This window comes from Anneissia japonica, unplaced genomic scaffold (assembly GCF_011630105.1).
Source record: "Anneissia japonica isolate Jap-2015-1 unplaced genomic scaffold, ASM1163010v1 scaffold2392_len1475705_cov187, whole genome shotgun sequence".
In the NCBI taxonomy this organism is placed as follows: Eukaryota; Metazoa; Echinodermata; class Crinoidea; order Comatulida; family Comatulidae; genus Anneissia; species Anneissia japonica.
Window position 1 is genome coordinate 1,320,904 of NW_022751777.1, and position 24,049 is coordinate 1,344,952.

Consider the following 24,049-nt stretch of genomic DNA (forward strand, 5'->3'; position numbering starts at 1 on the left):
TATATATACACATTACTCCTATGATTGACACTCACATGATTATTAATATATACTTTCAAATTATGTATCATTTCAAAGCATAAGTTAAAATATAACAAATGAAAGAAACTTGTGTGTATCTAATTATTATGTGTATTGAGCCATCTATGCCCAAAGCTTTGGAATTCCACCTGGTTTAGTTATTATTTCCAGTCCTGAACACTTTCCCACTCTTTTACAACCTTCTCTATAAATAACTCCATATCCAATTAATTTTTGTAGTAGTTTTACCACAGGTTGATGTAATAATATATCATCCATCTATAGTTGCTCAAATTTAAACATCCTGAAATAATGCATTACATCTAGATAACCATTGGCCATCATCATGTTCAGTACCTATGAAGAACTGCACAAGTAGTACTTTAGTACAGTGTACTTACAGTCTCAAAGTACTAATATGATGAGAAAAATGATCCCTGGTTGGATATCTTGTAGCAAAACATAAAATATTGCATTAGCTAAAGAAGTAACAAGATAGCAGTGAACTTTCATCAAAATGGAAAGAACCTTTCTAAACTCTTGTATATCAAGTTTGGTGAATGATAAATTATTTATGGTGGAATATTGACAGGATTTATAAAGTTCCTCGAACTTAAAACAAAAAAAAATGCTATCTTTAAATGAGATATTCATTAATATCCATGTAAAAAGATTTTATTTTTTTAATTGCTATTGCTCTCTACTGAGCACAGTTGTCAGTAGAGAACAATTTCTCTATTGACCGTGAACCCCTTTTTTCAGTACTAAATTTTAATTATTGAAATTCTTGCAAACACCTCCTTTTTATTGTCAACTGATGTAAATGGACATAGTGCTTTTCGGTCCATTACCTATTGTGTGTGTTTGAATGAAGTTTGTTGGAAAAAAGCAATTCATTATCTTTACAAGGTTATTAATAAATTATCACTAATTGCTTATTATTAATTTCAACACCTTACCAGATTCAAGTTTAAAAAACAAATTATAGAGAGTTACTCTTCTCCACCAGATACAAGTTAAGAAAAAATCATTTACTACAGAGTGGCTTTTCTCAGTTTAACCACGAGGGTCAACTAATATTCAGGGCACTTCTTTAATAAATAAATTGATACTCTATAAAGGAAGATCCTTTTTGAGGCTTATGGGATGGATATGTCTTTAGTTGTAAGGGGAAATCCCAGTGGCTAACATGACTTGTACCTGGGACCCTGAGCTTGAAAAACAAGGTTCTTAACCACCAAGCTCCTGCAAAGAAGCTAATAGTCAGAAACAAACTGAACAATACTAATTTTAAGGATAAATTAGTGTAAAGTGCTTTTTAGCTCAGAAAAAGAGCTCTAGAAACACTCAGTTGATTGATTAATAGATCTTTTTTAGCTCTACTGCCTCTATTATACTGCCCTCGTATGGCTGATTTATTAATAGTTGATTGATTAATAGATTTTTTTTAGCTCTATTGCCTCTATTATACTACCCTCATGAGGAGCTCTAAAAACACTCAGTTGATTGATTAATAGTTGATTGATAAATAGATCTTTTTTAGCTCTACTGCCTCTATTTTACTGCCCTCATCGGAGCTTTCGAGATTACAAGAACCTGTTGGAAAAGCAGTACTAGTCTCATGGTTATACAATGGCTCATATTAAATGAATTTTTTTTCACAGTTTTGGAGTGAAGCCCACTTTAGAAAAACAGGTGCATCGAGGGGTGATGCGGACACAGGTTGATGACTGTCAGTTTGTGTGTATTACTCAGGAGGATTATTTCCACATCCTTACTCAAGGAGAGGAGAATATTAGGAGAATTGAAGAGAATGGTACGGTTGTCATGGTAACAGAGCATCGTATCTTAGATGAGAGACGACAAGGACATGTTGTGATCAAGGTAAACTTTGAAAGATTTCTTGTTGTTTATAATCTGTTTTTTTTTTATCGTAGTTAGTTTTTATTTCGAATCCATCATATTCATCAACACAATATAAGAAACAGCAGTACAGATTTGAGATGACCCAATGAATACTAAAAAATAAAAGATTAGTTTCCAGTGAGGTACCAGTATGCTATGCATGCTAAACAACACTTTGAAAAAGTAGTTTAAGATTGGTCAATAATCAGGTATGTAAACAAATAAAAATTTGACCATATATGGACATGTTTTTGTCATCACACATATATGGGCAAATTACAGGTGTTTGTTACAAAGAACTGATACAAAAGTAATAATTTCATTTGCAACATCAATGGATTTATTGATAAGAAATTTTAATGAAAATAAAATAATTTTTCTTATAAAAATCAATAATAATAAATAATGAAAATTGTAAAATGTTTATGATAAATGATATCTCACGTATTGCAGTATTATTCAAAAGGCATTTATGTAAGCTCTTAAGCAAAATACAATTATATAAGACTTTTTTTTTTGGAAATCCATTCCTATGATGCATACGTAATAAAAGCATGATTTATTTGGTTGACCTGGCAAATCCTAAGGTACCTGGATCTTGGTTCAGTTTGATGACGCTGGTGCTCATTATAACTCGTCAATAGATTAATCCATCAAAACAATCATCATTAGCTTTTATTTATTATTCCTTTCTCAAATGGATCTCTCTTGACATCCTCAGTTATAAAGCATTATTAATTTCCATAATCCTCGCCTAGAGATTTGATTTTTATCATTACTGTATTGATTAAAACTTGACTGATGAAATTAAAACGATATCCGTGCCTTATTTTCAATTTTTTGAAAATTTTCTCCACAGGCAACCAACGATCGTCTTATACATCATCTTATTGACGATCACTCCCCAGTGGATCCAACCTTTGTAGAAGACTTTCTGATGACATATAGAACTTTCCTGAAGACTCCAAGCCCTGTGTATAATCGGCTGCTAAGTTGGTTCCATGAACCAGACCTTCGTGACAGGGTTAGTATTTTAGTAAACCTTTAGTAAACCACCCTAGATATATGAGAATCTCCTAACTTTTTAGGAATTTTAATGCTAAATTGTCTACCCACAACCTTAAACACAACTTTAAAGGTTTAAAATATAAATTCTCACTTTGTGAGGTGAAGGGTCTTGGCTTGACTTTTTGTGAGGCCTTGGCTACCCTAGATGGGTCTGCAGGTTTATTTTGTACAACCACTTCCAAAATTAGCTCAATTTGTGTTCGAGTGATTGGATTTATACCTGAAAAACTTTGGTATATAATTTACTTTATTAACTTAATCAAGCCTGAGAAAGAAAATTCACCTAATAAGGTGGTTTTTTGTTTTTTTTAACATTTAAAAAAATATCTAATTAAATATAATTGCTTGTACTATTCACATCGTCTATAAGCCCCTATGATCATTTACTTATGTTTTGGTTTCATATTTTTATTGATGTCATAAATATTTGTAATGGTAACATAATCAGAAATATGGTGATTTATTTTATGGTTTAGATGAGAAGTCATGTGATCAGTAGTCCCTTTCCATGAAACTAGATACACAATCACTTCTAATCACTAAGCCATGTTATTAACCATGATGTATACTACATGTTTTGAGGTTTGAATTTGACGATGACTTATTGAAAAATAATTGGCTATTTTCTTTGCATGCAGGTCACTAGAGTTGTTTTACTATGGGTTAATAATCATTACAATGATTTTGAAAGTAATAGAGACATGATAGAATTCTTAGAACGGTTTGAAGAATTATTAGAAGTAGAGGTAAGCTGACCTTTTTATTGTTTGTTTCATTCGTATATTTGTTTATGTTGTGCTAAGCTTGGTTTCTGTACAGTCACTACATGCTATCGCTGAATGCTTTCAGTGATGCTGATTGGTCAGTCAAATTGGAGAGCCTTCATGATTGCGTGGCGGGCTGCTGTGTAGCAACAACGATTTCATTGAAGACACTGTAGCGACAGTGTAGCGATTTTATAGAAAAATAGGCTTAATTTACGGTGGTTACAAAGTATTGTACATATTCAAAGTCTGGATATATAATTAACCAAACACAGTATATGAGTATATATTTCACACTCTATCCAACAAGCATAACTTTTACACTCTACTCAGTGAGTGTTACTTAAATGAGAAATCTTTCAGACTCTATCCAAGGAGTGTAACTTCAATAAATATATATCTATTTATTTATTTATTTGACTTCACACAGGCAAAAATACAATAAAATATCAATGGAATTAAAGATTGCCGGTGACGGGAAAAGGCCAACAGGTGAACAATTCATACCTTTGATAGCGGCCGATCCCGAATTACACAGACCAAGATATAAAATCAAGTATATAAAGTTTTAAAATGTAACACTAAAATTTGTAAAAGGAACTAAGGCATAAAACAAATAATAAAACAATCTCAATGTGTGTTTAATGAATGCCATATATATAATATATATATATCTTTCATACTTAAGAAATATATAAATAAGGAATGTAACCTGAAGGAATGTAATTTGTTGTATCACTTTTCCTTTTTTCATTTATAAGGCTCAATCCACAGTATCATGTTTCAGTGACAAGTACCTGTGATTTACACCCATTTTTGTAAGATAAATCATCATTCCCAAATATGTAATCAATCATATGTTTGCACATAAAACTTGATAGTGTGAAAGAAACATAAGAGAAGACTGAACTGATAGTTTTCAAAGATTACATACACAACTTACAAATTATGTCCAGACACCCCATAAATATAATGTGTGTTTAATGAACGCCATATTTTATGTTGAAACTCACAATTACCAGTAAAGATGTCTTATAATATTAGCTCAAAAGAGAAGCTTTATGTTGTATATTAGTGTACAATTAAAAATTGCATATTATTAACTGGCTGTTGAAATATTTGGTGTTAAACCTACACTTTGCAATAAAATAAAATTGTCCTTTTGCTGCTCATCTGAACAACATTTTTTCTTATAACAAACCTATACTCATACCAAAACTTATGGAAAAACCCTATTTTATATAATACACTTACATTTCCTAAATATATATAATACAATATTTTATCTAAAACGTGCCATTTTGTACGATTCAACTAAATCGTCTCAAAAATGTATATCCCATAGTGATAGCTCCACTGAGTAGCGCCATTTTGTGTGATAAAACCTACGCTCTGCAATAACAGCGAGAGCACATCCATTTTCCAACTCAATCCAAGCCTTACAGTAATCTTTACGGCTTCGGCTCTCTGTCGGAGATAGTATTTTATATTTTATCACAGATGAATCGGTTAATGGCCTGTTACCTGTAATGAAAAATATACAGTCCAGCCGATGACCCCGATAAATGAACTTGATGGCCGTTTATAATGTATTCGTTTTTTATTTTTTCACTTAGAATATGTCAGGCCAGCTAAGGTTACTACATATTGCTGGTGCTGCTAAGGCTAAGAAGAGAACTGTGACCCTGGTAAGTGGGGATAAGTTTTTGCTTCCTTGGGTGGGGGTTGGCATTTGCACATTCCCCCCCCCCCATCTATGTTGTCAAATTGATTTAAAGATATGTAATATTTATTGCTTGGAACTTGCTTTTCTCAACAACCACAATCTGATATTTCTGAAGAAGAAACAAGATTTTTTTTTTTTTTTTTTTTTTTTTAATAATGCAGAAATTGTTAAAATAGCTTCCATTATTCAACATGAAGTTTTTCTTTTCTTTTAGGCTCGTTCTGATAGGACCTCTCCGTTGTCTTTTACTATCATTGGTGGGTGGGAAAAGAAGATGGGTTTATTTATATCTAAAGTTGAAAAGGGCTCCAAGGCACATGAAGCTGGCTTAAGGAGAGGTGATCAGGTGAGAAATATATTTTAATTATTCTTTATTGGTCCTTTGATACACAATAACCAATTAACAATATATTTAAATTATTATTTATTGGTCCTTAGGTACGCTATAACTATTTTCCATTTAAGGCCTAATAAGTCAATTAAATTCAAGTCATACTATTTTGCATTTCCTGATCATAATATATATAAAAAGCTTTTGTTTTATCTCGACTTGATTGTTGCAGTTTTCTTTCTAAAAATCTAAAATTTACCAACTACAGACACTTCAAAACTTAGCAGCACGTATCATCATCATATTAATAGTAATATAAATATTACCAGGTAAAAATGTGTGAACTACATTATGGAATCTTACACTTTATTTCAGACTATTTGAACAAAATGTAAGCTTTCTGTACCATTGCTTCTTCAGGTTTAATGATTCATGACACCAGAAAAAACCATGATAATGCATTACATTAGTGCATAATAGAGGAGAATGCTTGTTTTTAGTAAAATAGTTTATAAAGTTTTGTCTCTTATTTCAGTATTCTTAAGTATAAATTCTTATAAAAAAAATTATTTACCTAGAAATACTGTAGCATTAAAAGGCTTGGCATGAATAAAATAATAATAATAATAAATAAAATCTTCCACCAGACAACTTCCTAGTATTTTTTTTTATGATTCTAGGTTTCAGTGCAGGAGTATAAATATACTAAAAGTGAGTTAAGATATGTGGTAAAAAATATAAAATATATCCATCGTGGTTTTTTTTTTTAGTCCACGTTTTGGGGCATTCAATATACTTAAAGAATATAAACACAAAATCAATGAATCAACAATAAATTATAATTTACTTGATTCGCTAACCTGAACACATAGAAAATAATGAACAAAAATAAGACGGTCCTATATATTATAAAACAGATACTATACTATAAAAAAAAAAGGACAGACAAAAAGGAGGCTGGCTTCACAAAAAGGAGATTCTGACAGAGATCTAGAATCTCTTTTTGGGAAACCAGCTGAATAAATGAAAAATGAAACACTCAAAACTGAGACCAGCCAATTCTGGCTTGTGATTGAAAAACTAGATATATTAAAAAACATGCAAAATACACAATTAAAAAATTTTTTAAACAAAGTATAGAAACATTTCTTAAAATATAAATTACTTAAACACAATAGTTTTATGTAAGGAGAGGATTTGATAAGCAAATTTACCGACAGTACCCTATAACAGTGGTTGCCGCCACTTATTAACAAATTAAATTTGTCATTAGAGGTTAGATCTACAAAGGATGGGTTGATTTAAACAATATAATTATAAAAGTTGGATCAGATATTATTGTATTTTGGACATTTAGTAAAGCAGTGTAATTCATTTATATACAATTCAATTTTGGTCATATATTCATCAGTATATAAAATATGATCTTTGTTTTATACTTCAAAGATCCTATTTTAAAACATTTAATGCAAATAAATATAAATATGTTGTATAAATATGAAAGTATAATACATACTCCAAGTATTGAGATACACGCCATCGTGTTGGGATTCAATATTTCGACATTAATTATGTTATCATTTCCTGATGATGACATAATTAATGTCGAAATATTGAATCCCAACACGATGGCGTGTATTTCAATACTTGGCGTATGTATTATACTTTCTTATCTGAGATTAATCAGTGGACCTTTCGGTTTTTGTATAAATATGAACTTAAATCTTTACTGAAAAAAAAATCTATCCATTTATTAGTAAAAGAAATAACTGTATATTTGTTTAATGAGTCTGTTAATTTTTATTTGAGACTGTCTGTCGGTTTGGTTTTATAATGTCATCGACCAATGGTGCAGTGAATCATAAAATTTGAAATGTCTATCATTTTACTTTTCTATTTGTCATTAAGTGTAATAATTCATTTCAAACTACTTTGTGTATTTTGCCCATCAAACGTATGTGTGAATTTAGGAAAAAAAATGCATTGAGAAACAATAGAAATTATTGTGAAAATTAATACATGTGAAAGTTACTCTTGTTTTAGATGATGCATTAAGCATACAATACAACATTTAAATGTAAATGCTGCTCAGTCTACACTATTTATGTGAGTAACTGGTTTGCCCATATATGGATGTGATATGACATCATCATCTCCATATATGGTCAAATAGTTTTTAGCCACAGTATCGATAAAACCTTATGTGTACATATATTGTTGTGGTCAAAATTTGTTCAATGCCACTCCATACTACCTCTTATGGTTTCTTGGTTAAGGATATTTTTTTTATTTTTTATTTATTATTATTATTTTTTTATTATTTATGTAATTTGTTTGTGATATTTTTCCCCGCTAACTCGCATTATGTTTTCTCATTTCACACATACCAGATTCACGAGGTAAATGGTCATAATTTTGATCGCATGATGCATGTGAAGGCGCTTGACATCATTCAAGGAACCACACATCTTGTCATTACAGTCAAGTATAACACATTAGGTAATCATTTTAATATTATTTTAAATACGTTGAATGTAATACAAGAAAGAAAACTCATTAAATTCATGGTTTATCAATGAATAATAAAGTAAATAAAATTTCAATTTTTTTGTGTATTTCTATTTTCTTTTTTGTAATTGAAAATATATTTATTTTTTTAATGTAGCCTATAAATTAAAGTTTAAAATGTGTACATAGTGGATTAATTTAATGATTTCTTTCAGTTTATTTCATTCAGTCTTGACCAAGCATGCAAGATTAGTTAAAATAAATATAAATAATAAATTAGTAATTTGCAAATATTTGTCTATTCACATAGATTCTAAGGAAATGTTGATTCTATCAGCAAAAGAATTTTTAAAATTATAATTCATATTTCTTTCCAGCTTTTAGAGATTTACTGGCATCCCAGGAAGGTAGGAACAATTCACATCGACGAGCAAGCCAAGACATTGCTCTTCTACAAGCTGACCCTCGTGCTAGGCATACCATGCCAGATGCAAGTGTCTCACCAGAAATTAAGGACAAAAAGGATAAGAAAGGGCATGGGTCCATTGGGCATAAGACGAAGCTAAGAAAGGCTATTGCTAAGCTTAGTATACTGCCAAATAAATCCATGGAAGGAACGTGAGTTTTATTTTCAACTTTTTACTTACTTAAGATGGCAATTATCCATCGTAAGTGCCTGTATCAATACTCCTAGGTACGCTATTGCTATGGAGGGATCAGATATAGAAAAACAGTACAGTGATGGGCATGGTCATATTCTCATCTCAGGTTTCTCAGTCAAACGATGGAAAAGGGGTGTGTCCCCTCCTATACCCTCTCTAGATCTGCCTTTCAATATATATTTATGATGTTTTTATCCATGTGATTGAATTATATTTTACATTGAAAACAATTAAGTCCTGTTATATCTAAATTACATTATTAATTCATATTGCTTTCTCTATTAATTAGTTTGTGTGTGTAAAGAGGCTGTTTATTTTTTCAACATGCATAAAATAGAGAATTGTGGATAACTATACTTATGCTCTTCATTGGTTTTCCATCTTTAGCTATTTTTGAATGTATTCTTCCTAAAACTTCATATACTAAAAGATATATTTTATTGTTTGTATTTAATATTTTAATATATTATTCATATTACCAGTGAACAAAGGAGGGCTCAGGATGATACAATTTTGAAACGGTCGACCACCACCAGTAGTCAGTCTAGTGGTAGTAGTCTCCATCACAGCAGTAGTAATCCTGACCTGACGTCACTTTCAACGCAACTCTATGAACCCATCTGGAGTGGCATGCCAGATCATCCAGAACATGTATTGAAAGTGTTTGTCACAGACCCTCCTTCTGGTTGCAAGTACTTTCTGGTACATAAGGTAAGTCCAGTATTTATAAACCTGTAAGTCGCTCTCACATGATTTAAAATATGTTGGAAAGGGATGAGTCTGTGGGCATTTCTGCGAGGGTGTGGAGATGGAGCTTAGTGGGTAAGATGCTTATGTTTGTCTTCCAATTCCTGGCTCAATTCCTTAGGTGAAACCAACCCACTCCTAGAACATCTTGTGTTTATATTTGTCCTGTGATATTAATTACTACTTAAAGTTTCATATCTTTGACCCTTGTGCCTAAAATAGATGAAAATATTTAAAAATAAATATTTAATATATATATTTAGGTTTTAATCTTTGTTGACATTTGAAACATTCTTTTGCAATTTTTATTATATTAAGCATAATATTGTACTATTCTTGTCAAAATATAGCAAAAAATAATATGCTGTACATTTATGTTTATAGGAAACATCTGCTAAGGAGGTAGTGATGCTGGCAATGCAAGAGTTTGGTCTTACTGGCCCACAAAACTTTGGCCGTTTTTCCCTGTGTGAGGTCACCGTTGCGAATGAAGGTCTGATTAAGCAGAAACGTTTTCCAGAACATATGCAGAACATTGCTGAAAAGCTCAGCTTAAATGGACGCTTATACCTGAAAAACAATGAAAGCTCGGAACCACTAGTTACAGATGATATTGCAGTTGTAAGTTTTTTTTTGTTTTTTTTTTTCAGTTTACATTATTGTAAATTTTAAGTTGATGGAGAGGGTGAAGAAGGGCAATGCCCAAAACTGATTTTTTTTTTTTTGATTTTTTTTTTCAATTAATTTATGGCAATTACTTCCAATTATTTTTTGCACTTTCTTACCTGTAATTTGTTGCTGGTGGAGCCTTAAGACTTTATCAGGAATTATGTTTTGCAAGTTCAGTTGAATTGGCGTTTACATCTTAATATTGATGGTCGGTGTCTTCTGAAGTGGGATCAATCTTGAGTCATAGCCTCTGGCTGCTAGATACATATTATCATCCTACTAAATTTGCACTATGTTGTTATTTTCAGGAGCTTATGAAGGAAAGCCAAGTGAGCTTATTGCAACTCAACACAGCTGAGGTTGCTGTCCAGCTTACTCTAAAGGATTTTGAAGTGTTCCAAAACATTGAGCCTACAGAGTACATCGAGGATCTGTTCAAGATCAAAACTAAGCATGGCACCGATCGTTTAAAAGCTTTTGAGGAGGTAAGTATTTCACAATGTTTTTACAGTACTTCGGTTTTTTAAAAGATAAACATGGTTGCATTTTTTGTCTATTTTGTAAAGTTATAGATTGGATTTGCTTTGTATTTTTAAATATTTATATTAGAAACAGAGGCTGTAGGTTATCAAATCTTGTAACATTGTAGCATCCTGTTTTTGGGCATGCAGCTACCATTGTTGTCTCTCCTTTGAGGATAAAATAACTAATATGTGATTTCTTACTTTAAATGATGTTAGTTATATAAAATTCTATCTGTTTTTGTTATAATCTATTTTATTTAAGATATAGATGTTTTTATTGTTATCTAAATGGTTTTAAAGTATCATAATTTGAAGTTGAATATGTTGTCTTTTAATCTTTGTAGCTGGTGAACCAGGAGATGTTCTGGGTTGTAACAGAAATATGTAGCGAACCAAACATCATAAAGCGAATGAAGATTATCAAACATTATATCAAATTAGCCAGTAAGTTTACATACCAATAATTATTCAGAAATTTGCCCTTTATATATTGCCCTCATTAGACTAAAAGAGGGGTTTGTACATTTGAATTGCAGCTGACTCCTTAGACTTAAATATGTGGAAGATGTTGTAATTCAAATTCTCATGCATATACATACTGTCCAGTTTTTTTAAATAAATTTATTAAATAGGTATTTTTATATTTCATTTTATTTTTTTCTATTTGTAACCATTAATATAATGACGACAAACTATGAAAATTATTTTTCATCAGGACATTGTAAAGACACCAAGAACTTCAACTCCATGTTTGCAATCATTAGCGGTCTAGGACACGGCTCAGTGTCGCGGCTACGCAACACGTGGGACAAGTTACCCAACAAATATACGAAGACATTTGTAGATTTGCAAGATCTCATGGACCCATCACGAAACATGTCCAAGTATCGGAATCTAGTAAATGCTGAGCATGTACATCCACCTACAGTGAGTCTTTTAATAATAACTTTATTTTAATAAGACATATACATATGTTCTTCACTTTCTACTACTGTCACTTACTGCTCTTTTTAAGACACTGTGCTCTCAGCCTTCATGTTGGTGTGCATATTAGAAATTTATGTTACAATTATTAGCTTGAACACTAAAATTTGGTGTTTGAATTTGTTTGGATGACTTTCAAAATAATTACAAAACACAGAGAAAATGTTCACCTTGTAATGAGACAGGATCACCAAATAATATTTATCGTAAAGATTTTGACCTTGTATAGTAGTTTTAAGAGTATATTTATTTATTCATTTGTTCATGAATAAAATTTCACTTAGAAACTGTAGCCAAGACTATGACTATTTATGACTTTCTTTTCTGTCAGTATTTAATAAAGTTTACATTGGCTTGAAAATTTTATAATCAAAATTTTATTTTATTTTTTATTTTCTAGATTCCATTTTTTCCAATAACTAAGAAGGATCTGACCTTTATACACCTTGGTAACGACTCTGAAGTTGAGGGCCTCATTAATTTTGAGAAGTTGCGTATGATTGCAAAAGAAGTCCGTTTTATAATGGGCATGGCATCTACACCATACGTAAGTTGAATCCAATAATTTTTTTTACTAGAGAATTTAAATATTATATCTGGGTTTTGTGAGAATACATCACATTTTACAATGTAACATTTTCTTTTCCTTTATCAATAGGATCCAAGAGGAATGTTTGATCAATCCTCAGTGTTTGGTGCCCCCAATCCAAGTGTCGCCCATGCTGTCGTTGCTGCTGTGTCTGGTCCTACGCAACAACAGCGAAAGAAGAACAATACCGCTAAGCGTGGATCAACCTTCCTCAACCCCAAGAAGATGTGGGAAGAGGTAAAATTGTCAATTTGTCTTCCCTTAAATATTTAATAATAGGTAGTTTTCGCTGCAGGACGTTAACCTTAACTTAAATGTTAGTACCCAACGGGCAACGCGATAGCTCCCCCGCTTCTGTAAACAAATCGAAATATGCATACGCAAATCTGTAACTAACATACATCGAGTCTGTAAAATCCTGAAATTAATGTACTCCTCAGCGCAAGATGAATAAATTTTGGTATCATCTGTTAAAGTTAACATTGTGAAGCAAAAAACCCTAATGCTTCATAGCAACCTTTAAGATAAAAGATAATAGATCATTGTTATTACCTTTCATTTTCTTCATATTTACAGGCTCAGATGGCTCGACGAGTTCGCCTGTATCTTCAAAACATGCATGTGATAACCAACGAGACGGAGTTACGAGAGCTTTCCCTCAAATGTGAGCCTCTCCCAAGTTCAAACACGGGTACCTTATCTAGACGCAAGTCCCTACCAGATTTAGCTGTCAACGCAGTCAATCAAACAAACATCAATGTCGTCACATCGCCTGTCAAGAAAAACGAAAAGAACGATCAGATAAAGAAGATCATATACAAAGACGCTCCCAAAACATCATTTGGTAAGTCAAGTTCCACTTACTGATTGATTGATTTATTTATTAAATAATTCATTATTTATCCATAAATTTACATGGTGAGATATCAATTCACTTTTCATTTTTAATGGGTTTAATTTTTTATTCAAGTAAAATTACACTCATTAGCTGTTTATATATTAATGAAGTAATTGACTGTTTATTTATTTATTTAATAAGGAGACATTAATTTTCATTTTATTTTTATATCTTTGTCAAATTGCACTCATAAATTTATTTATTTATTTATTAAATGAATAAATTATTTATCTGTTAATTTATTCAAGGTGACATAAATTTTCATTTAATTAATAAAAGGCTATATTTAATTTCAAGTCAAATTACACATTAATTGTTTGTTTTTAGAAAGTATTACACTTTTAATAGGTAGACATCAATCTCATTTATTTTTCTGGGTCTTACTTCATGTTGAAATTTTAATTATTTATATTATTATTTTTATGAATCTATTTATTTAGGAAGTTGTAATTAAAAACATGTATTTAATTGAGTATATATATTTAGTTTCATGATGCACATTTTTAAAGTGTTTTTTTTTAATAAGTTTTTTTTTCTATTTTGTAATTCCAATTCAATAATTATCATTAACCTAAAATTCAAATCATCATATTTCATACTTTTTGTCTTTACCTACCTAATTATATAGATTTTTTTATGAATCATCTGTTAAATAAAATGACTCAGGCTATTTTGAAATAGGAAAATGAAATGAACCATGTAACATCTCATATTATATAAACAATAACATATGTAACATTAATTTGTTATGGTAATACTGTGCATTAGTGTTATTTAGAGTGTTTAGTATTAGTTGTTACTGGACAATGACAAGTGTAGGTAATACCTAATGATTTTCCAAAGAAGTTGTAGACTTTTAGTAAATAAGTCAGTTTTGTGTTATTTGTAGACATTTTAGAAAAATGTCACCTAAAAAAGAAAAGGTATTATATAAATCACCATTAAATATACAAATAATCAAACAATAGATAGTTAGGAATAGTTTTCTTGAAGATTGTATTTTATCATGGGAATGCATGCAGATTTTTTGTACCTAAGATCACAATTTACTTTTATTTGCATTTTTTATGGATTCTATCTTTGAATTTATTTTTATATTACTTGCATGTTTTAGTAGTTGTACCAGTTTTTGAGATAAGAAATCCTATTTGTTTTATGTGAACATTTGCATTTTATGATTATAATTTTGTAATTCTTCCATTGTGTGTATGTTAGTATATCTGATTTTGTTGTGGGAATGTGGTTTAGTGAGATATGTGAAAGTGTTTAATAATTACAACAATTGCTATGACAAGACTGGTCTGCAAAAATGGTGGCCCCCAGCTGATTGTTTGTTATTCGGTTTCTCCACTAGGGGCCACCTCACCAACCACCCTTCACAAGCTTCTAATGTTATCTGAAGAGGGCGACAGAGGACTAAAATCTATGCCCTTCAATCGCATTTCTGCTGCAAATAACAACAGCTCAAAGGGGCCGTCTCCCCGGCACTCACCCAAAATGCAGCCGCACGGGCGCAGGAAAGAGGTGCCGGGGACCAGAGACACAGGTATGAACCCTGCTCCACCCCTACTGCGGTCGCAACGGAGTGACAGCGGGCTTAGCATGAGTAGTATGGGTAGTCTGGACATGTACAATTACAAACGAAGGCATACGGTGGGTGAGTAAACAATCCCACTTGCCGTGAACTCCTGAGGGCAGCAAACTACTAAAATTGGAGCATTGGTTCTTCTGTCTGTTTTATCTTTTTCTAAATTTTGTTTCAAAGAAATTGGATTCAACTAAAATTGTGGTTCATTACCAGTGAATGCTGCATGGAATACTGAAGACAATTCAATTGGAATTTTCAAAATTGGAAAAAAAACAAAATTGGCCTTGGGAAAATTATTTGCTTTAATTTGGTTTTAACTAACATATTAGATTACTGGTGCTTTTTAACTAACTGCAAGCTTTGATTTTCTTATTTTTGCTAATATAAAGGGATACATATATTCAATAACAATAAATTATTCAACTTATCAAAATTAGAGGTTTAATAATCTCTTTTAAAACATCTTGGGACCGATGACCAGAAAAAAATTAAAATTCCTCAATTTGCTGCTCTTTACACCACCTGTGAATTATTAAAATTCCCTCCTCAATATTTACACTCGCTTATTTATTTTCTCCCTGTTCCTTATGCCTTCAGTTGCTTACTGCCTCTTAGTTTTTGCATGTTTATGTTTTGCATGATCATTTCATTTTCTTTGATTAGTATCATATTTATTTTTATCTGCACTTTTGAATTTTGCCTCTTTTTTTTTGTATTTGCACCGTTCATTTTATTTTCATTACATTCATACGGTACATTATAATGTTTTGGATCATTTTTGTGTTTGGTTTTTTTATTTTATGTTTTCCTTTTTAGAAACCAGATTTTCATTTGTTTTCACAGTTGCGCTTCTTTCCAATCCTTCTCAATTGCTTCTACAGAAAAATCTTTAGAGAAACATTGCGCTTAGATGTAATCTAGGGCTTGTTTGGTTTATGAAAATACAGCGATATGACGTCAGTCAGGTACTGCATGATCAGTTTATGCAGAAACAAGTGTTCCAGAGAAGATAGTAGTAGTATATTGCAGCATTTTAGGAGGCAGAATGTAACTTCCCTCTTGGGATTATACCGTAAAAAGTTTATTAGTTTTATGCATAATAATACAATTTGAAAGTTTTTTAGATAGTTGGTGAACATAACTTTAAAATAAAAAACTTGCAACCTACAATAATTATCATATAGATTTATATTATTATTGTAGTGAGTAATTATACAATTTAAATATTTTTATAAGCTAGCATTGCATCCTTCGCCATCATGTCTATAGATGCACCATTGTTAAAGCATGGAGGAATTAGTTTAGTTTAAATTAATTCCTCCATGGTTAAAGTAACAGTATCTTTAACTTGGAGGATAGCTTTTTCATTTTTTGCATCCTATAATATTATTAAATTTTAGTACCTTAAGGAAAATTATTTTGGTATAAATGTCATTTACATGACTTCAGCTCTTACCTCATTCATTCATTCCTTAATTAAACAACATACCCACATGAACATCCTTCACCCATGGTTTTTTGCCATGAAAATATTTTTTTTTTCTTTATTGTAAACAAATAGAAGAGTAATCTGTATTGCCCTGTAAAATATATGTTTCCTAGTAGCAAAAGATTAATGATGCTAATAGGTATAGACAAGTCATTTTATAATTCCATTATAATAAATGTCTAGCATATAAATGAATGCATTTCATGGTTTATTAGAAAGATATTGAATACATATTAGTAGTTATAGATGAAAGCTCATTTCAATACCTGCTTATGCAAAAGATATGTTATTGTGAAAATATTTTATAACCGTTTCGGTATTTTTAGTCCTACGGAAATTCAGACTCCTGAACCCTCTCTTTGGTAAAATCATATTTCTCTATATTCTACTTTCCACATTCTTGGGTTGGATTTTAAAAATAGGTTTGCAGTCCTGTGTTTGCTTGAGGTTATTGCTTGAAACTAATTAAGGGGTATTATTTTCAAATTTTAATTATTTAACTAATAAATTGTTGATAACATTATCTATTTCTTAAATGTCCTTTTCTGGTTTCAGCTTTTAGGGACCATCATTTTTTGAATCATTTTTATTAGAATTTACAAACACGCTGTAGGTGAAGGGTCAACAATGTGTGTGTTCTTTATATGAATAAAGCCAGACACACTGCGTCATACGGCCATTGGCTGACAAATTCATCTCCGCTATTTTTGAGCGCTAGACGACACAAAGCTGTCTGTAATTGTCATTAAAAACAATCCGTTGCGTTCTCTATAGAAGCGCATCGTCGAAATGTTTGCCAGCTTAAGGCAGTATGATGAGATTTAAAAGTGACAACCATCACTATTTTGTTGTTTACTTTTCTGGGAAGGGGTAGGGGGTCGCATGTATTGTTTGTACACTCTAAAACGTGTTAAAATAATGAATTACCCCTTAGTTTTACATTCTTTTCCTCATTTTTTATGTGGTGGTAATTATGTTTTCTTAAGATTTTATTTTTTCCATGTAAAATTGAGATATTTTCAGACATAATTGAACAAAACTCCTAAATTAACATAAAGTCAATTACATTTTGTCTATGACCTACATGTAACTGTCATGTTTGCTCAAAAATGTGTTGACTGAATTCTCAAATGTGTAAAACACAAACTATATAAAATTACTATGATTTTGACATTCCGAGAGATGTTTCTCCTCCCATACTGACTCTCTCTTCTAAGCGGTTCTAATATATTACACACCATTGTCTTGAATTCATGAGGTTCACCATGGCATATTGGAATATAAGAATTTTGAGATATTGATATTATTAAATTATAAATTACTCTGTACATTCTGTAAAAAATTATTTGTTAATTTATTTATAGTTAAATAATTTCTTAAAATATATTTTTTCTATGCCATTGTGAACTTGATGTGATTTTTACCAATTATATTATTACAATTAATAATTAAACTTGTATTTTATATTTTGTGGTATGAGTTAATTTTCCTATACTCACCTAATTTAGTTGATTCTAAATTCAGGCTCCGGAGGAAACTTTTATTTTGACATGTTGTACAACTGATTTTTCTAAGACGCAAAAAGCATATTTGCTGGGAAACTCGGGAATAAAATCAGATATAGATTTTTGAATATTTAAAAACTTCAGGAAAAAGTGATGTAACTACCCCTTTTTTCACCTTTTTTCTACAGTTTTTAAATATTCAAAAATCTGTATCTCATTAACCGTTCTCAAGTTTTACGTCAAATACGCCTTTTTATGTCTTTGAAAAATCAGTTGTACAACATATCAACAATTTGTTTTTTTCCGGGTTCTTGACTTCAGTTCTTAACATTTGTAGACCTGCTTCTTTTGTACTTGTTTATCAGTTATTCAATTTTCAGCTTACCCATCAAACATGACTAACATGAATACATAAAGTATTATAGCATTGGTTCCTCATCTTGAAATTAATTATCTTATCAATTGAACGATTTTTACAGTAAACATTTGAAAAAAATTGCTCTTAAGATTTATATTTTGCTAATAAATCTGTTGTGTTGAAGTATCTGTCTTTCATTGTAAAACATTCCAACTTTAATCTTTCACTGACTAACACATTCTAACTCAAAGCATCACAGATGCAAATATATTAATGTTTCTAAAATGTATATTTTGACATATTTTCACCCTATAGCAGCAGGCAGTTCAGGCCCACCCTCAATAACATTCAGCAGCTCGTACGAAAGCTCTGACTCAGGTCAAAGTGGGCTTTCATCCAACTATGACACACAGAGTAACTCGTCACTAGGCTCGGCATCGCCGCCAGTCAAGGACAAGAGGAAAGGCCAGCGAGAGCCAGGTAAGACAGCCCTCAATATCATAAAAAATGTTCATATCATTATTAATGCTCTTGTGAAATGATTGCAGAGGTATTTCTTATAAATAGGAACTGTTTATTAACAATATATCTACATAATGGTCGGTGAATGGGTTTTTTCCCCCAGTGCTGTGAAATGCTTTGAAGTGTGATAATACCGTAACGATTAACCACATCACATGGTTGGGCACTGATTTTGTTTTTGGCTAATATATATTTATATACAAGTTTGTTATTGATATATTTATCTGATCTTGAAAAATCCGTAAAATATTTTTATCTTTGTATTGCAAGTTTTCACTGTGTCAGCGATAGAAATGTGTATTACTGATGTTATTATTAAAATTCTTGTTGATATTGATTTATAAGATTATATTGTAAGGTTTGTAGGTTGTTCTGTATCTCTGTATGAATGTTATATTGGAAGGATGAAACATCAGCTATCTTAAGCAAATTCTACCTGAGAAAAACATTATTTTGTTAGTCACAATATACCTCCATAGTCCCACTTTCAGTACTGTCTCAAAGATCAACATATTACCACCTTCATTCATTATTCTTAGCTCTGTCTGCAGTATCACTTTCTTATATGACAAATACCTGTAGCATGCCTATATATGGGTGTGATGTGATGACATCATGTCCATATATGTGCTCATCACACACATTTGTCACATAAAAGTATTGATAGAGCTTTACACCACTCCTTAAAGAGGTTTATTGTAGATTGAAAACATTTTTCAAGTGATAGAATAAGTTTAAAGCCTAACTTTTTCAACTGAACTTCGATCCAGTCTATCATCAAATCAACTTACAGTACAATGTCAATCGGGAAACATTTACCGCAACTCAAGACAATGATTAGCTCAGCACAAGGTGTCATTATAATTTATTTAATTGACTTCTATATTGAAGCACCCTCTCTATGTTCAGAAGGCTATATTTTATAGATGGTGCTGTTTTTTACATTACTGTAGATCATCTCTTTATTGTCTGCATGTTTAGCGTGTTGTATGATATTGTATATGTTTTTGTTATTCCATTGTATATTTGATTGCAATGCATGCTAAACATCAGTGTATTATTTGTTACCACTATTTTTTATCTGGTATTATTAGAAATTGATTAGTTTATAGATAAATTATTAATTTAATACTCAGAGATTTAATTATAATTAGACTTTATATCAATTAATTGCATTCTAATTAATTAACATCTCTTTAATAATAATAATAAAAATAAATAATTATAATTCTTTTAAAATTTATTAAAATTCTCAAAGGTAAGTACATTCAAATTATAGATTGTTGACACTTTTTATGTTTAAAGCATGACAACTTGAATGAAACAAAATGTGTTTCTTTTAAAATTTAATTCACAATTTTCACAAATTCACTTTTGTTTGTTTCATTTTAAATTTATTTTATGCCCGGTTCTATCCACTAATTTCCGTAAAATTTCATCTATTCTCTAGCAGCATCGATCTACACCTCGCCCCCTCCGAGATCTGCAGATACACCTGACAATGGTCATGCACACCGGATGCTGACACCTCCCGACTATAATACCGCTAGAAAGAGATCTACTTCTTCACTAGGTAGAGGTCACACGCTGGGTGCATGCGTTATTTTATTTTGTATTTTATTTGCCATTTAGTTGCAACTCATTTTTCGTTATTATGTACATCTCTGTTTCATAGACAGCATGCTTTGTTTTTCTCCTTTTTTTTCCCCTTAGTATTTAGAATTTTCTTGGTGGCTTGGCTTCATTTTGTTCATATTAACGAGGTCCATCATTCATTAACAATGCTAATAAGGTCAAGCAACAACAGAAATGATTTTTGATTTACCAAAATTTGGGTTTTTATTTTTGTTTTTTTAAAAAATTTATTTGCACATTTAACAACTGATGCACAACTCACTATTTTATTTTTACTTGTTAATTTGTATTGATTTTACTAACTATATAAAAAAAAATTTTTTTTTAATTTATAATTTGAAGATAAAATTTTATTTGTAATGGTTTAATTTTAACAGCTTGATCTAACTGCTTCATTACTCATAAAAATCATTTAGATTCATCTGTTTGTTGTGCTTTCTTTACTCTCCCAGCTGACCTTCAACCTTTAGCACCAAACTTTGTCCCTCCCTGCTCAGTCGGGAGGTTTGTCTTTTTGTAGAAAATACAAAAATGTTATATAACTTTTTTGAAACCATCCTCATTAAGTCTTGAAATTGTTCTCATCTCAGCAACAACTGCTAGTTGTTAGTTGGTAGATCAGTCATCTGACCAATAACAAGACTCCATAGATACTTACAGCTTTTTACAAACTAAATCATGTTGATGTATTAATAACGGTAGAGCAGTTAATTATATAGTTTTGTTAACGTCTTTTTACGTGATATGATTTGCGTAAAACTTTTGTATGTCTTGTAAAACAGTACAAATAGTTAATTATGATTGTTGAAGTGAAGAACAACAATGTTTTGTGATACCAAATAGAAATGTAATTATTATTAAAATGTTTTAATTGTCAATTGAAGGGCTATGTACTCTGCAGTACTGCTATTAGCTGTAATTATTATTTTCAGGGGCAGATCCAGAATGTATTGCCAGGGAAACAAAGTGCCAATTCAAGATGAATAATTCAAGGGGATAGGGGTATGAGGCCATGCCTTCCTAGCAAACCCAAAGTTTTAGCCATTTTAACTTTTATTAAATGGTTTTATGCTTGATCAGAGGAGGGGAGGCATCCATCACTTGTGGATCTGTCACTGATTATTGTGGCTTTATTGTGAGGCTAGTGGTAGGCGATAATTGTGCGTGAGAGCAGCAAACATTTTTGTCTATGTGAAATCTGAGCCTAGTAGGAATTGCTTTATTGTGAGAGTAGTATTAAATGTTGCTTGGTAGTGGTGGAGGTGGTAGCAGATTATGTGTAGTCGGTGTAAGATGGTGGTAGAATTTTAAATCCTATACTTTCCTCATCATCATCATCATCATCATCATCATCATCATCATCATCATCATCATTATTATCATCATCATCATCATTTTTGTCTTCCTTATAACAATACTGCCCCAGCATACAAAATGAATTCCACTAGGAAGTCTTATTCTGTCATTAATTTTTTTAGTGTCATCATCAACCATCATCCTTTACTTCTTACTTCATTATCATCATCATCCTTATTCTTACTTTAGTGTCAACATCGTTATCTTCATCATCATCATTTCTTCAGTGTTAGCATTATCATCATTCATCATCCCTTATTTTATTGTTATTTTCGATCAGTCATCACCATTTTTTCAGTGTCACCATCATCATTTCTTATGTTAGCTATTATCATTATCCCATTTACAGTAAAGTAATTTATGTTTACTTCAACATCATGATTACCATTTTGTGGATTAAAAAAAGTAATTCTTGTATTTTGTTAAGTGTGATTTATTGAGCGAAATTGTAAATTGTATAGTGAGCAATTAGTGCAACATGTTCCCAATCAGCTTGATGACTCAGCGTAAATGTAGATAAGTTAATTACTGAAGCCATGTTTGGATTGGACTCTCTTTGATCAAAGTAAACATGTACCTCACTAGTTAGATTAACATTATCCAGTATGTACAGCCTGTGTAATAAATTCCTTTGGTAACCAAACAAAAATTGCCACGTAAAAAATAACCAGGCTGAATTTTCCCCAAGTATAGTAAATGTCAAATGAAAACAGCGTGAATATGTTAATTCTTTCAGAGAATAAGCTAAAACTTCATTCCTTATCTTTCATGAAATTTACAAAACCATATTTTACCAATATTAATTCAAGGAATTAAATAAATTGTTTCTGCTGGACTTACTTGTTTATTCAATAGCGATATTCACTAATATTTTGTGAAAAGCTGCGTGTCAATAAATCAAATTTATGAACAATGCGCACGACATCTACACTTCACAGGTTCCAGTAGCCTTGTGCTTCATGGTGAGTAGTGTGCCCTCTCATAATAACCCTGAAGTTGCTTCGCTGCTGCTATGATAGAATTTATACTTACAATTAGATTGACCACACATGCTCAAAATTCTATTACCTGTCCTTAGATATAGGCTCAATATAGCATAATGTGTATTTATGTTCAAGTGCTAATAGCAGTATGATTTGACCAAAGTAAAGTTACCCTTTGTCTTGGCCAAAATTTATCTAATGCAAACATGGCTTTAGTTACATTACAACCTGTGTGACCATATGCCCAATTTTGTTGTCTTTTATTTAGTTTTTTTTCTATTGTATGTATTTATTTTAGTTGTTTTTAAATTGTATATATTGTATTTTATTTTATTGATAATTTATTTTAATTATTTAATTTACTTATTTTCATTATTGTTTTTTTTTATTGATCTTATGTATTATATTTTCCTTATGTTTGGGGGTTATTTTTTTTATTTAATAATTATCTATTGTTTCATATTTAGCTTTTGATTAGATTTTAGGATGTGCTCATCAAAATGAAATTCATTCTATTTGGTGTTATGAATATGGAAATTATTTCTTAATCCTTTGCACGTAGAAAGTAACAATATTAGTGCAAATGATGTTTTCTGAAGTTAGTAATACTAATGCAAAATAAATTCACTGTTCTTACATAACATGCATAATGTAGGTATACCATCTCTATCATCAACTGGCTTTTCTCTCATTTTTCCCTGTATATCACTTTATTTGAGCTTAAAACACTTAAAACCAGACTTTGTAATTGGTTTAACATTCATTGTTTTCTTACTTAGCTGTACTCTACAGTGCTCCACGACAAGAGATGATAGAAAAAAAGCCACCAAATTATGCTGTTGCAAAAACAATGACAAGTAAGTTCCACTAAATAATGATTGTTTTTCAACTTTTATTGATTGAATCTGATTGATAGATTGATTAATAACTCTATAACTTTAGAATACAAAAAGCTGAAAGTACTCCATAACTTAATTGATATAAGAATCATACATTTGATTACTTTCAAATTACTTCCAATGAACTTGTGTTTACTTAAAATTTGTTGATTATTCTTGTAGGTGGCAGTCAAATATTAAAGCCAAATTATTATCCAAGTAATTGTTTGTGTAGTTTCCATGTTATTAGAATGTATTGATTAATGTTCACATATTTTATTGCAGGGAATTTAGGTGGTGTACGTTCTAGGTCTTGTGACTATTACGATTCAGGTAAGT

The 24,049-nt window shown here is 31.0% G+C and overlaps 1 protein-coding gene across 14 annotated transcripts in view; it reads left to right on the forward strand.

Annotated features, from left to right (window-relative positions):
• Positions 1–24,049, forward strand: part of LOC117121819 (rap guanine nucleotide exchange factor 6-like) — a 91,540-nt gene that overhangs the window by 62,362 nt on the left and 5,129 nt on the right. For 6 of the 14 annotated variants that reach the window (XM_033267128.1, XM_033267132.1, XM_033267131.1 and 3 more), the window contains 20 exons: positions 1,686–1,905; positions 2,786–2,950; positions 3,633–3,740; positions 5,375–5,446; positions 5,699–5,830; positions 8,206–8,314; positions 8,701–8,941; positions 9,468–9,696; positions 10,117–10,353; positions 10,710–10,886; positions 11,270–11,369; positions 11,641–11,852; positions 12,310–12,456; positions 12,568–12,735; positions 13,075–13,342; positions 14,751–15,053; positions 18,652–18,816; positions 20,309–20,431; positions 23,612–23,689; positions 23,996–24,043. In XM_033267128.1, coding sequence (XP_033123019.1) covers positions 1,686–1,905; positions 2,786–2,950; positions 3,633–3,740; positions 5,375–5,446; positions 5,699–5,830; positions 8,206–8,314; positions 8,701–8,941; positions 9,468–9,696; positions 10,117–10,353; positions 10,710–10,886; positions 11,270–11,369; positions 11,641–11,852; positions 12,310–12,456; positions 12,568–12,735; positions 13,075–13,342; positions 14,751–15,053; positions 18,652–18,816; positions 20,309–20,431; positions 23,612–23,689; positions 23,996–24,043 — 3,302 coding nt within the window. The remainder of the gene's footprint in view (positions 1–1,685; positions 1,906–2,785; positions 2,951–3,632; positions 3,741–5,374; positions 5,447–5,698; positions 5,831–8,205; positions 8,315–8,700; positions 8,942–9,467; positions 9,697–10,116; positions 10,354–10,709; positions 10,887–11,269; positions 11,370–11,640; positions 11,853–12,309; positions 12,457–12,567; positions 12,736–13,074; positions 13,343–14,750; positions 15,054–18,651; positions 18,817–20,308; positions 20,432–23,611; positions 23,690–23,995; positions 24,044–24,049) is intronic. The other 8 variants (XM_033267129.1, XM_033267130.1, XM_033267133.1 and 5 more) reach the window with 8 other exon arrangements.